The 15,582-nt window shown below is 39.7% G+C and overlaps 1 protein-coding gene across 12 annotated transcripts in view; it reads left to right on the plus strand.

Annotated features, from left to right (window-relative positions):
* Positions 1-15,582, plus strand: part of EPAS1 (endothelial PAS domain protein 1) — a 153,847-nt gene that overhangs the window by 71,949 nt on the left and 66,316 nt on the right. For 11 of the 12 annotated variants that reach the window (XM_008170812.4, XM_065590687.1, XM_065590689.1 and 8 more), the window contains one exon: positions 7,189-7,379. The exons of the other annotated variant lie outside the window; for it this stretch is intronic. In XM_008170812.4, the coding sequence (XP_008169034.1) occupies positions 7,189-7,379 (191 nt within the window). The remainder of the gene's footprint in view (positions 1-7,188; positions 7,380-15,582) is intronic. 12 annotated transcript variants of the gene reach the window in all.

Below are 15,582 nucleotides of genomic sequence, written 5' to 3' on the forward strand. Positions count from 1 at the left end.
CCAGTCTCTATTCCGTGCAACCTCTCCTGATATCAGAGGGCTTGCATAGGTGCAGCCCAAGGCAGAATTTGCGTGTCTAACACTACTTCAAACTAGTGAACACTTTATACCTGTGATAGACAAGAATTACTTACCTGTGCAAATGGATTCTAGTTACCCCATGACTAAAAAGTTTGTCTCTTTTCCTACTGAACAGAGCCATATTTTAAAACAAAAATGTATGTACATTGCTTTGTTTTTCTGAAGGTAGGCAGCTATACACACAACTACAATACTGGAATAAGGGTTACTTTTTAGGGCCAGTTTGTGATCCCCGTAACTCATCCTGACTCTGCAAACACTCCCACTAACTTCAGTGAGACTATTCTGGTGCAAGGGGCTATTCACCCTGAGAAAGGGGATCACGATCTGGCCCTTAATTCTGTTCAGAGCATAATTAAAATAATTGGAGCTCATCTGGCTGGTTGAGTTATGCTCTTTGTTTGTTCTTGTCTGTGTGGTTGTGTAACCCACACAACTTCTGGGTGTGGTGTTCTGTCCCATCTAGTGGCACTGAGACCACTTAGAGAGAGAGAAATGAGCCTGCTCTACAGCCTTAGCTAACAGCCAGTTGGCTTTTACCTCATGCGGTAGGGGCTCATGCTTTAAGCTCCAGAAGCTCCAGGTTCAATCCTGCCCACCGACGACTGGGGTCTGTTGGTATTTCAAGTGGGGGCTTGTCTGGGATTTCAACTGGGAAGTCTCTGAAGCTCGGGACGCGCTTCCTCAGCGAGGGGAAGTATGTAACCCACACACCTTCTGAGTGTGGTGTTCTGTCCCCTTTAGTGGCACCGAGACCACTTAGAGAGTGAGAGAGAGATTAAAGAGTTTGCTCTACAGCCTTGGCTCGTGCATTAAGATCCAGAGGTCCCAGGTTCAATCCCGCCTGCCACCGACTGGAGTCTGTCGGTGTTATAGTTGTCTTTGGGGCTGGTCTGTTGCTTGGGTTATTTTGGGGGACCTGGGGAACTTTTGCTAGTGATAATTCATGTGATTTCATGAAGTACTCCTGAGTACTTTGTCTTCTTTGCCCCCATACAACAGCAGTTTTCAGAATCTGAACTAAACGCACTCAAGAGTGACTAAGGAATCGTGTAAACAGCCTTTTGGGAGAGTGGGGAAGGGAAGACAAGCTGTTTATATTCTGTGGTTTGAGAATCATCCATAGATTCTCAACACTTCCTTTTCTTACAGATGAAACTCTTTAATGGTGCTCATGCATGGATAAACACTGCTTCAGCCACCCGAGAGCATCATCAAACTAGCATGGAAAATCCTTGCTTGGAACTTTCTTTTTCTTCCACCCAAACAACCATCCCACCATTACCTCCTGAAAGGAGGCTGAGGTACTCTGGTGAGGGAGCCAGTCAGGCCTGCTCCCTGATCTGGGTGTGATTTCGTTTTTTTCCTGCAGAAGTTTGGACTTTGACATTCCTTTCTTACTCATGCAATTACAACATGAGTGTGTGTGTGGGTGGAGACATGAGGGTCTAATCCAGGCCCCCTTGAACCAATGGGCTTTGAGGGGATTCACTGGAGGCACTTGGCGGCTGATAGGCTCTGTGTTTGTGTGTTGGTGAAAACACTGTTGCTTCACATTGTTCCTTGAAAGTCCCAGAGAGGTTTGGGTGAGCTAGATCCATGCTTTTGAGTCACTTTTTCCAGAGAACGATATGCATTCGGGCCAAACAGCTCTTTCTTTTTCTCCACAAAAGTGGGTTGTAGCCTGACTAAAATTGCTGCGAGGGAGTGATTCAGGAGTTTGCTAAGCCCTGCCTTCTCCCTGATCCATACTCTTAACACAATGAGGTATGAATAAGATTCAGTGTAAGCACTCTTTCATGGCTTAGTACAGCCCAGTTGTTGAGTAGTTCTGCTTCCACTCTCCTGACATGGGTGAATCAAGCCATAGACTGGGTAAAATACTCCCCCACTGAAATCAGTAGGAGTAACTGCAGCCAGCTTTGGCCTTCAGTGTGCAAAGGAAAACAATGAAAACACCACATATTAGTGAGGTCTCTGTTTTGCTTGACTGCTATTGCTTGTGCAGGATGTTCCATGAGGCGGGAAAAACAAACCAACAAACATGTACACCAGCAGTTTTTGAAACCTCACAGCTACAAGGTGGAAGCATTGAGTGACATTCTTTGAAAGAGTTGTCTCTGGCAGGCAAATAAACAAAGAAGGGTAGATAGAGTCGTGTTGTTGGGATTCTCTGTGCCACTAGAAATATCTGGGGTTGCACCAATGTGTGTGTGTGTGTTGGATCTCTGCTTGCAGTAATGATGCAGCTTCAGTGTGCTGTGTTAGGGAGAGAAAAGGAAAAAACAGATATACCTGAGGTGACCTGGGGTGGGGGGGGGCAGTATTTCAAGCAGAAGTGCTTGCATTCAGATTATTTATTTATTTATTTATTTATTTAAAACACTAATGGTTGAGTAAATTAATTCTGTAAAAGGTAGAGAGCCTGCTTTTCTTTACCCTAAGGATTCTTTGGGTAAAGAAGAGCCATGGGTGCAGTATGTAATAAATTTTAACAAATGTCAGCTATGAAAATAGTGACTGTGATCAGAAACATTGTAGAAGGATAGTATAATACAGTTTGAAACAATGACTCTCTAAGGACAGCATAGGTTATTAAAAACCTTGGGCAACCATCATTAATGAAACCACCTTGCCCCATTAGCCACACTTCTATATTATATTTACTGAAGTTGACAAAACTAAGTATTTTTCTTTGTGGCTTGAATGGCATCATGAGGTTGCCAGTCTTACACAACCCATTTTTAATTTGTGAATGGCAAATGTTGTCCTGTGTACGTGCTTGGTTTAGAAGTGAAATGAAAGGAGGTTTTTTGGTGGGGATGCTACTTTCTACAATTTTGGATGTTTTGTATAATTTAGAACCAATTTGAAAATCGCGGGTTCTACATTTAGAATGGAACTCAAACATTTGTGGTTTGAGTTACATTCTCCAAGTCACAATCGGAAGTTCTCATAAATATTGCTGCAAGGGGGTTTTCTGTTTTGTTTTTGTTTTGTTTCTAATTTTTATTCCACTGGTGTACTTACTTCTAGAGATGAATCATTTTGGGCATAGCATAGGTTTCTTTACATAGAAATGGGGTTTTAAAAACATAATTTCCCTGAGAAAACATTGGTGTAAAAACACACATGGTTCTGCTTTTCCTGCAATCTGCAGAAGAAGAACAATAGAGGTAGCTGACTCTCCTGCACACAAATGCTGCAGAAATCTGGGTGGAGGGACTGTGCATGAGCAGATAATCTGACCGTTACTTATTAGATCACTATTAAATTACCTTCAATCCTGTTCTCGGCTCAGATGCCTTCTACTACACCAGCTCAAAAACTAAAATATTTGTTGTGTGGGAAAAATGTTTCTGTTATATGGACTTCCATAGTTGCTGACAAGTCATAAAGACAAGAAAAAAGTACACCTCTACCACAATATAACCCTGTCCTCGGGAGCCAAAAAATCTTACCCATTATAGGTGAAACTGCGTTATATAGAATTTGCTTTGATTCGCCGGAGTGTGCAGCCCCGCCTCCCCCTCAGCACTGCTTTACCGTGTTATATTCGAATTCGTGTTATATCGGGTTGCGTTATATTGGGGTAGAGGTGTATGTTAAAGGTAGGTTCCTTCTGACCTAAATGAACAAATGTATTTCTAACCCTGCTTGTTTTAATTTTGCATCTTGTTTGATGGGTTGTGATTTTAAAAGTGTACTTGGGGAGAAGAGTTGCTGTTATCTTCTTTGCATCTGAAAAGTCTGTATTTATTTTATTGAGCTGTGTTGATTTAAAAATTTTATTTATCTTACATTTATTTGATTGTGCACTATGACCTAAGGCTAAGATGCTATACTAATTAACTTGTGTTTGTTAAATTACCATAGTCCCATGATATGAAAACTCCACCCAGTCAAAGTAAAGAGTCAGTGTCCCCTTGTGAGGGCCTGTTACTCACCTAAGCAGTCCCTTTGAAGTATTGTCAAATTTCTATGTGACTGCTATTTCCATGTTTGCAGCATCTCATAGATAACTTTCATAATAGTCTCTCTGCCAATATATTCACCTGGGGAAAAAATAGTTCTGTACTAAGTTGGCTGCAGGTCAGTCTCAGGGATTAAAAGATGCATTTCTGAGGCTTCTTACCCTGGTAACATGCCCATCAGCACACATCTACAACCTCATCCACCTAGGCTAGGGTTGCCAATTTTCGACTTGCAGAAAACCAAATACCCTTGCCCTGTCCCTGCCCCACCCCTTCTCTGAGGCCCCACCCTGCTCACTCCATCCCCCCTTCCTCCTTTGCTCGCTCACTTGCTCATTTTCACTGGGCTGGGGCAGGAGGCTGGGCTGTGGGAGCGGGTGAGGGCTCCAGCCAGGGATGCAGGCTGTTGGGTGGGGTCAAGGTAAGGAGTTTGGGGTGCAGGAGGGGGCTCTGGACTGGGGCAGAGGGTTGGGGTTTGGGTGGGGAAGTGAGGGCTCTGGGGTGAGGCCGGAAATGAGAAGTTCAGGATGTGGGAGGGGGCTCTGGGCTTGGGCCAAGGGGTTTGGAGTGTGTGTAGGGGGGTTGGGATGCAGGAGGGAGTGTGGGGTATGGGATCCAGGAGAGAGTTTGGGTGCGGGAGGGGGTTCTGAGTTGGGGCAGAGGGTTGGGGCGTGGAGGGGGTTCGGGGTGTGGGCTCCGGGGGCTGCTGACTTCGGCGGCGCTGACTTCAGGCGGGAGAGAGTCTGCGAGGCTGTCAGGAAGCAGCTGCATGTCCCTTTGGCTCTTAGGTGGAGGAGCAGCCAGGGGCAGCGCACGGAGCCCTCCTGGCCACCCCTCTGCCAAGGAGCTGGACATGCCGGCTGCTTCTGGGAACCACGCAGAGCTGCAGCCAAGATGACAAAGCCATCTGTGATGACAAGCACTTCCAACCTGTCCAGCCACACAACCTCTCCCACTCAAAATATGCTATAATCTGTCCAAGGTCACAAACGTCTTAGTTCATAGCCTCAAAATGAGAGCCTGTGTAGGTGACACTAGAAATGGGATACTTGCTAAAATATTTCAGCTTCTGAAACTGAGAGACTGACCTCTTACATGTCACATCCTGTTCTCATCCAAGCCAGGTCATTTAAAATGACTACTTTGTTATAGTTTTCTGACCAGGAAATGGAGCAATACATTTCACTGGACACAGTATAATGAACAGCTAAGGGCCAAAGCCATCAGTTGTCATAAATTGATGAAGTTCTATTGACGTCAGTGGGACTACACTGATTTATATCAGCTGAAGATTTTTAAACACCTCTTAATTATTTTTTATTTTCTTTTGGGGGAGATGTGCTCTGTGGTATAAATGCATTTTATAAATAGACTTGGCAGAATTCAATTTGTAAAAAAAAATTCTGATGGATAATATTGGTTTAATTGTAAGCATTTTTTTAGATTGTTATCCATTTTAGATTTTCACAGTGGCATGACATTATTGGGGGATGTTAGACAATTATTTTATGACAGTAGACATTGATATTCAAAAAGTTTGAGTTTATAGACTGTTAAACCTCAAATTGTCAGCATCACATGTCAAAATATACAAAGTAATTATCCTTAGATCAAGAAATCATACCTATTCATTTGTTAGTCCATTCCTCACAAGCCTAATTCAAAAGTCAAAATCACTGGATTTTTACGCTAATTAAATTCTCAAGCAGCTTTTTATTTTTTACTTTGCCTATCTGTAAATCTTGATTATTATAGTGGAAATATTTTTTCATTGCTTTGTGTATGTACGGTGAAATCGACATTTACTGCTAAATCTAATCCTTCCAAGACTATTTATGAAGTACTGTATAGGAATTAATGAAGCTTTCCCTCAACAAACTAGCCACCCCAAACTTGTAACAAACATGCTTGTGTTTCTTGCTTCTTTAAACTTAGCATTGTGCTTTCTGGTGGATTAATTTTGTCCACTGCCCCTTGTAAAATACCTTTGACCTTTGTTATTTCTTATTCTCCTTGGAGTGTGGAGGAGCCGGCTCTATTGGTTATGTTTATTTCACTGGAGGGACAGACAGGAGAGAGAAGGAGACTTTACTAGAACAGATTTTGCCAAGAATTGGCTTTATTTCGTTCTACGGTATTTTTCTATTTAATATATTTCATGGTCAGTCTCTTTCATAGTAAAAAAAATAATAAAATAAAAAAGATGCTTTTTCATGTGTTGCATCAGATTTTGAACTGGGACATTTTGTGTAGACCAACAGAGCTTGATAGCCTACTGCTTACTTTTATTGAAATGCAAGGAATGGCCTTTCCAACTCACTATATGTAGGAACAGCGCCACACTCTCTGAAATAGCTCCAACTGTAAAACAGGTGCTGTGAACCCATCACCCTGGTGCACTGCTCTCTACATTCTGTTCCTGGCAGGATTGGATCCTTTGTGAGAGGTCTGTAGTCAGTAGTAAAATTCACATTATTAAGGTGCATTTTCTTTAATATCTGTCCCATATGACAGCACTGTAAAAGTTCCTTGCACTGTAGGGAGAATTATCAGAACAGCGTTCTATGATAATACTGTATCATTCCATACGTTATTTTATATAGTTATGGAAACTAAAAGATTCTGGATGTAATCCTTACCCTTGTAAAGACAATGGGAGTTTTGCCATTGACTTTAAGTGGGGTCACAGTTTCTTTACAAGGCATTTTGAAAAATATGTATGTCTCCAAAGACTGAAAATATCTGAATTCAGCTTGCTTGAAGAATCCAAACAATTTTTAAAACCTCCTGAAAACAAAGTCCTTTAGTGAATCAAATTTAAGTTGAATGATGGCAGCACCCATGATTTGCTGTATCTTTTAAGTCTTATCACTAAAGGCCACATTTTTCTCCCATTGAAGTCAATAGGAATTCTGTGGGACCAAATGTAAACCTGAATAAAATTTCAACTTTTTCTTTATTGTGATGTCACTTTCCAGGGGCTTTTATAAAGAATCAAAATGCTATCACATCTATTATTTTAAGCCAATGGCCAGCTGGCTCACTGCTGAGAAGATCATACTCCTTGACAGTTAATGTCTCTCTTAAGATATGAATTGCTTCTCAGGAGCTGTCTTTTTTGCTTACTTTATAGGAGCAGCTCAGAAAGGAGGAAGGAGAAATCAAGAGATGCAGCAAGGTGCAGAAGAAGCAAGGAGACTGAAGTATTCTATGAATTAGCCCATGAACTGCCCTTGCCCCACAATGTTAGTTCGCATCTGGACAAGGCATCCATAATGCGTCTGGCAATCAGTTTCTTACGCACTCACAAACTGCTGTCCTCAGGTAAGGCCCATAGAAGAGAAAGGTCAATGTTAGTTGATATCACAATGGCAAAGGTATGCTTATTATTTTCTAAATACAAGAGACTAAAGGCATAAAGGGGACACCTCCGCACGTGTTCTGAGAACTCAGACAAACATTAGAGCATAGCTTTTCATCAGAACAATGTGATTTTTTTTTAAGGGCTTAGAGAAAATTGAGCAATATCAGTCATTAATTGTCAAAATAAGATTTGAAGCCAAATTCAATGACATTTCATATAGGTAGAAATTAATCTAAAAATGCCCTAGAAAATGGCTAATTAAAATCAATTAAAAAGATTTCAGGCTTCAAGAATGTAATCATAATTAAAATACCTAGATTATAAATTGCAGAAAATTTTCCATGCTGAGACAAGTAAATCCTGATTTGGCATAGAAAACACATTTGCATACGTGCATTTAGAAGGTAGCTCTGACATTCTGAATGTCCAAAAAACATTGTTTAAAAGGATGAATTGTACTATATGCTGATAGTAGATAGATAATAGATGGCATTCTAGTAGATCTGAGGCACAATGTGCTAAAATAGCTAAAGCCACAATCTTAAAATATTTGACCTGGATGGAGAGATTCTGTTAAAAGAGAAACCACCCACTTTGCTCATTTCAGAGCTATATGATGGTGCACATGGTGAATGGGATCTTTCAGCATCAGTAAATTATGAAATGTATTTTAAAAGTTTTTAATTACTGCTACCACTTCTGAGTGTACGCTGCTCTGGGAAGTGACTTCGGTGGACATTTGTGGCCCCTGCAACCTACAAGATCAATGAAAGCAACTGTAATAGCAGTTTCCATTCTTTGATTCTGAATTGTGGCAAGGAATAACACCTGTATTTAGTTTTATGACAGAAAAAATCAGGGATGTAAAATGGTAAAGAATTAATCCCTTGATGTTTGGAGGCATGCCATTACTCATTACCTACAATAGGATGTATAAGGAGTAATTACAACATCTAAAATCAAAGGGTCACTTAGTTCTTTGGACTAAACACTGTAAGATCTAGGGATGGTAAAACTATTTGATTGAGTTAACTATGTCTTCAAGATTTGCATGTCACTAGTCTTGATCTTTCTGGGGTGATTTTCATACAGTGATTTCTTGAACACTGAAACTACAACATTAACAATAACTCATACAATACCTGAGTTAAAAATGAAATAGTATGGGTGAAATCCTGTTCCCAGATAAATCCATGGTAAAACTCCTAATGACTTCAATGGAGTCAAGATCTTACCCACAGTCTTTAAGTTGACAAGTGGGATATATAGTAATACTGCAAAAAATGCTATTAGAAAGCATCTTATTTTTTCTGTTACTTCTTGAGTGTCTGTTTTATCATGGAGCGTAATAGCTAAATCACATGCTAATTGTGGTTATTCAGCAGGTCACGTCAGATTAAATCAAATTCATGCATTTCTATTTCCAGGTGATTATGGGATGTCTTTGTGTTTACTGTGATGCATTTCCACTTCCTCAGAACTGATTTAAGAGTTTTTATTCTTGGCTCATAGTGATTGTGAGAATATTACATTCTATCTGTGCCTATTATAATGGAAAATAAAATAGAGGGATCTTTAGAAAACTCTCTTTGCTTAACAGAACTTGCATATCATCTGTGGTTTTGTCAGTAATATGCCATACTCAAACAAATTGCATAAAATAAACAAACTTTCTTCCCATTAAAAACTCCATATGTCATGCCAACTAGTTACCAGTTAACCAATTTTAAATATTGAAGAAATTTTTTACATCTGCAGATTGCGAGCTATTGATTGGTGTAGAGTAGACTAGATTAGTGGGAAAACAAATTTATTTTTTTCCCTAAGGACAACAAGATAGATAACGTTATTATATTACAAGGATGTCTTTGAAAGTTAAAATTAAGTAACTTCAGATTTGTTGTTATCATCATCACACAAGGACACCAGATTCACCTAGCAATTACTAAGGCAAAATGAACTCTTTCAGAAAGAATTAAATCTATATTTCTTGGCAGACTAAGAAGTATGAATAAAACATATCTTTTAGTGCCCTCATACATGTCTGGCTTAAGTTTATACTGTTTGACACTTCCAAGATCTGATATTGGCATGATTTGTCTGTGATATTAAATCAGCTTTTAAAACAAGTTTGTGGTGAATGCAACTGAATCACTTTACCTGGAATACCCCACTACCCAGTAGCTAAATGAACCTGAAATAAGTCATCAGTTACAATTGTAACAGCCTTTGTTTTAATAATTCAACTTTTTATTTTCCAAGTCAGGTATAAATATAACTATAAATCCAGCAGCAAGTCAGATGTTGTTCTTCTGTTTGTACAGCAAATATAATTACATCATTTAACCAAAGTCTGAGTTGTTTCTACACAGAATGCACCTTTAGACATCCAAGACTTTCAGAAGTTATTTTGGGTGTCTGCACTTTTGAGTGCCCACCTTGAACACCTTAAAGGGGCCTGATTTTTCAGAAAGTGCTTTACACCTGCTCTCCAAAAATCAGAACCCTCTAAGGTGTCCCAAACTGAGCATACAAAATCCTTGGTCACTTCTGAAAGTCTTGGCCCATAGCCGTGTTCATCTCAGGTGCAAATCTGTTTAAGTTAACGAAGTGATTTACGGATGAATTTGATCCTGAATATTTGAAATAAATAGTTTTAAAATGTTATTGGGTTTTAGAACACAGCAGTATTAAATTACTGCGAAGATTTGTGAAATCCTTTTTGATGAGACAAGACTTTACTTTCATCAGCCTGTTGCCTCCCTCAGTAGTCACACATGATTACCATTAAGACCAGTGGGAAGAATGCATTGGTATCAAGGGAGAATCGAAACTTACCAATAAATTCCCAAGAAGGAAACACAGATTGAGATATTTTAGGAATTATATATTGAAAGAATTAGCCTAAAGTAAACCTATACCCATTAGGAAATTATTTCTTGCCCTGAATAAGCGTGATATTTGGAAATCAAGTTTGTTGTAAATAAAAGTTGACATTTCTGAGAAAACTACTGGTATTAGCAGTCAAGGTTTAATTTAAAAAAATATTGTTTTTGTCCCTCAAGAGAGAATGGGGGCTGGCTAATAATATGAAGAGCTTGATTTTGTTATATAATAGTTATGTACACTAGTTAATGCTTAAATAGCATAGTTTTTCTGATCAGTTAATTTGAAAGCAGGATGAGAATTACTTTACCACCTTTGATATTGGGCTCTTTTGAATTAGATACATTTTAGCAGCATACCAACTGTCATCAGACAATGATGAAATGTCAAATTTAATGGAAAACGTTAGTTTCCAATACAATTTGTTGCTCATGTATGACCAGGATTGCTGCTCATCATGCAAACATCCTGAAAGTAGTGTGGAACAAAATGGAAAGTGGGTTGTGAGATACTTGACCACATTCTGCTGTCAGTCACACCAGTCTAAATCAAGACTGTCTGCAGTAGCTTGAATAAAGTTACCCTTGATTTATATTGGTGTTTACAAGAGCAGAATTTGGCCCTTTTATTACACATGAGGAACCTAATTCCAGTAGGGTACATTGATAAAATGATTGATTAGAAGTACAGAAGTTAGTGTGACAGCTACTGACATTGAAATGGGAATTTAAAGGACTGAACTCTCCACAAGAAGCAGTGGATCGCCTCAACTCAGGCTACTCCTTTTCATTTTATCTTGTCTTTTTGGACACAACCATGATTAAGTCAACTAGACATTTTTTTATAAACTGGACTTGAGTGTATTTATTTTGTAACTGATTGGAACTGTAAAAATAATATTTGCTGCATTTATGTACTCACATTGTCAGTAAAACAAGCTGCCAATTCAACTTGAAAAAAAAATACTTTAAAGGGAATCCAGTACACAATACTGCTTGCTTAGTGTTTTTGTTATTATTCAAGCTTTGATTGTTTTTATCAAAAGCTAGAGTCATTTAAGAAAAAAATGTTTTGATATCAAAGTATTTGCAACGTGTTCTGATCCTGCCAGGGGTCTGATACTTCCAGGGGCTGACCTCTATAATTCTCATTGTATGGGTGAGAATTCAGACTGCTGAGCACCTCAGAGGACTGGATCCTACATTCACACTGTAACAGGAATTTTCAAAGGGGCCTAAAGCGATTAGATAGCCAACTGGTCTTGAAAGTTAATGGGTGTCTAACTCCATCATTAACAATAATAATAAAAAATAATTTAATAAATGCTTAATAAAAAACTCAAAGGGTTTTACATTGGAGGCCAGTGTCATTATCTCTATTTTACAGATGGGTAAAATGAGGCACAGAGAGGTGAAGTGACTTGCCCATTGTCACCCAGCAGGTCACTGGTAGAGCCAGGAATAGAATTTAGGTCTCCTGAGTCCCGGTCCAATGCTCTATCCACACTTCCTCCTCCATTAAGGCCCTCTGAACATACCTGCTTCCATGTAAGATGTTGCAACTCCATTGAAGTCACTGAAAGGTCTGAATTTGGCCCTTTGTGTCCTATCATAATAGGAAATAGCTGGCTGAATATCTTCAGAGTTCAAAAGGGTAAAAAATACCAGGTTTTGCTTTTATAAAAGTTGTTCTTTACTTAGTAACACATTTCCCTTTGATTTTCACAGTAGGCAATTCAGTGTGGGAATGTTGGAAAGGAAGTCTTTAACATTTAGAAATACAGGCTGTAGGTCTGACAGTCTGATTGAGATCAGTATCACAGGAAGCAAACTGAAACAATAGCTTTATAATTGTTTCCATGCTGTGCGTAGACAGAACAGTACACAATATAACTGGAACTTAGCAGAGACATTGTTAAATATGATCACCTTAAAGATTTTTCAAGATGTCTTCTAATTATACTGACATGATAGATTTTGTCATCTTTATATGAGAAAATGAGTGTGATTATTTTAGAATATATCTTGTTTTTTCCAAATTAGGATCTTGATCCTGCATTTTACTTCTGTGAGTAGCTCAGCTGAAGTCCAAAGAGGCGTAAGAGTTTGCAGAATCAGGTTCCTAGGATCTTTAGTACACAGATAAAATTTGATGGCTTGACATATGGCCGGGCTTACTCTCTGAAACAGGGCAAGGGACTCAGCTATTTGGGAGAGCCTCGGAGTAGAGCCGCTACGCCTCTGGATCAAGAGGAGCCATCTGAGATGGTTCGGGCACCTGATAAGGATGCCCCCTGGGAGGCTTCCTTTGGAACTCTACTGGGCACCCCCCACTAGAGGAGGCCCTGAGACTGACCCAGGACACACTGGAGGGATTATATCTCCCGGCTGGCCTGGAAATGCTGGGGTATAGGCAGGCTACTTAAATATCAATTTTGTATATTAATACATGTTGCCAGCAACTAAACTGAGACAGTGACAACATTCATGAGAAAAGAAGCATCACTGGGACCAATGCCCTGCACATCCGAACTCTCATTGACATTAGTGAGTTGTGTGTTTCAGGACCATGTAATATGGTTCACGTTATGCCAGATACTTTCATTGGGTAATCAGGCAAAGATTGTTTTGTCAGCTTTCCCTCTCCTTATTCTAAGTGTACAGACACCTGGGACACTTTTCTGTGTAGAAATCCAGCAGAGGAAGTTGGGTGTTGGGAGTTGTTTCTGTGGAGAGAGACAGCAGAAGGAATGGAGAGGGAGCTGGGAAGCAGATGGGAAGTTGTTTCAGAGAAGGGAGGTTGTAAGGAAGTCGGTGTGAAGTTGTTTCAAGGGAGGGAGACAACAGAGCCGGAAAGCCAGCAGGGAGCAGAAGGGAAAAAATAGCTGTTCTGTATGATTTTAAGGGATAGCATAAACTCTACAGAGCACTGGTCTGGCTATTGTTTAGCATGTCTGGACAAGCTGAGACCATTGTGACATAAAACATTACTTAAAAATAGCTTCTTTGTTTGCTTTGCTTAATTGGAAAAATAACTCCCTGTGTCGATCCCAGCCCCATCAGTGAGAGTGGGAAAGTGTGTTGAATGTTACATTCCTACAGTGGCATCTCTCTTGAGAAAATTCATATATGACTTACTCCAGCTAAGGGTCTGACCCTACAAGGTGCTGAGTGCCTTCTGAACCTCCTCACAGATCTGGGTGGCCCTGACTGGATATGAACGCTTTGTAATAAAGTTACTAAATAGCAAAAAAGCAAGTATTTTCTAGAAAGTTGTTGATGTGCTCGTCTCTAAGTGAGCCCTTCAGGAAGCTGGGAGCTTTCCTAATGGCTTTTTGCTGATGCATCTAAATTGCAGCTTTTATTGAACAAATTGACAATATCTTCTCAGTCATGAGGATTGTTATGTCAGGACAGAGAATCACAGAAAAAGTCAATTTCCTCTGATACTGAACAGGAGAAACTTTACTAGAATAAGATAAATATTATTTGTAAAGCTATTCTGTTTCTCTGTGATTCACTGAAGAGCAGTGGTTCTCAACCTTTCCAGACTACTGTACCCGTTTCAGGAAACGGATTTGTCTTGTGTACCTTCAAGTTTTGCCTCACTTAAAAACGACTTGCTTATAAAATCAAACAAAAGTACAGAAGTGGTCACTGCATGAAAAAGTGCTTCCTTTCTCATTTTTACCATATACACCTCTACCTCGATATAACGCTGTCCTCAGGAGCCAAAAAATCTTACCGCGTTATAGGTGAAATCGCGTTATATTGAACTTGCTTTGATCCACTGGAGTGCGCAGCCCCGCCCCCCGGGAGCCCTGCTTTACCGCGTTATATCCGAATAAAATAAATCAACTGGAATATAAATATTGTACTTGCATTTCAGTGTATAGTTTATAGAGCAGTATAAACAAGGCAATGTCTGTATGAAATTTTAGTTTGTACTGACTTCACTAGTGCTTTTTATGTAGTCTGTTGTAAAACTAGGGAAATACCTAGATGAGTTGATGTACCCCCTGGAAGACCTCTGCGTACCCCCGGGGAACCCCTGGTTGAGAACCACTGCTGTAGAGCTTCTTCCTAGAACCTTCCATAACCCTTCTCCTGTCTGCCTTCCTACCATAGTTTTACAGAAACAGTACATGTATCCTAACAAAAACCCTCGCTCTTTACCCCCCACACACCAGATAAAACCCTGTCACCCTTTTTGGGGGGAGTAGGGAACAGTAATTGTTGTTATTGGGCAGCATGTGATTTCATCTGCTGAACATGACATCCAAACAACTTTCCGAGTCTTTGCCTAGCCCAGGGGAGGAGGCAAGCATCGAAGATTGACTCTGAGGTCATGCCAGTGCAGACGATTTCCAATAGACTATATACATTTGATACTTCTTTAAATTTAAAAAAGTCACATCTGAGCAAGATAAAAGGTGTCTGAAAGAATACAGACCCTTCTTTCAGATGGCATATGGTGCTTATTTACACCTGAGCTGTTATAGCTTTCAAGGGAAATCTGACTTTTAGCATTTAAATTTGTTCCAAGAGGTTGGACTAAAGGAAATGAGCAAGCATCTATGGAAAAAGTGTTCTAAAACTTGGGAACAGTGCACATCCTGACAGTGGGAATTAATCAAAGCTTGTTTATGAGAGATATTTTTAGCATAAAAGAAGGGTACTATAAACATTACAACAAGGACTTGCCATAACAGTTCAGAGTTACTGGGTGATCGATTGTACTTTTCTTTGGGCAGAGGAGAATTGATTAAAAAGCTGTAAAAGATTTAAATTTTACCCAAACTAGGAAATACTTTCTCAGGAGGCAGCATGATCCAATCACCAAGGCATTGGATTGGGACCCTGAGCACCTGGGTTCTATTCCTGGTTCTACCACAGATGTGGTGTGTATAACTTTGGGCAGGTCAGTTCACTTCTCTGTGCTTCTGTATCCCTTCCCATCCTTTGCCTTGTCTATTTTAGTCTCTAACATCTGTGGAGCAGGGATTCTCTCATCATGGGTTGTACTGTGTCTAGCACAACGCAGCTCTAATGTTGGTTGAGGTCCCTGAGTACAACCATAATACAAATAGTAAGTTGTAATGTGGCATGAATTAATATAAATTTAAGGAGACCAGTGAGTAAAATAGAATTTTGCTCTCCAGTCTCGAACTTTTATTATCAAGGCACTGTGACTATGCCACAATCATTATTAAAGCAGAAATGAAAAGGGCTCCATTAAAAAGAAAGCACTTATTTGTAAGATTCCGCAAAGGGGAAA

Source organism: Chrysemys picta, chromosome 3 (assembly GCF_011386835.1).
Source record: "Chrysemys picta bellii isolate R12L10 chromosome 3, ASM1138683v2, whole genome shotgun sequence".
NCBI classification, from domain to species: Eukaryota; Metazoa; Chordata; order Testudines; family Emydidae; genus Chrysemys; species Chrysemys picta.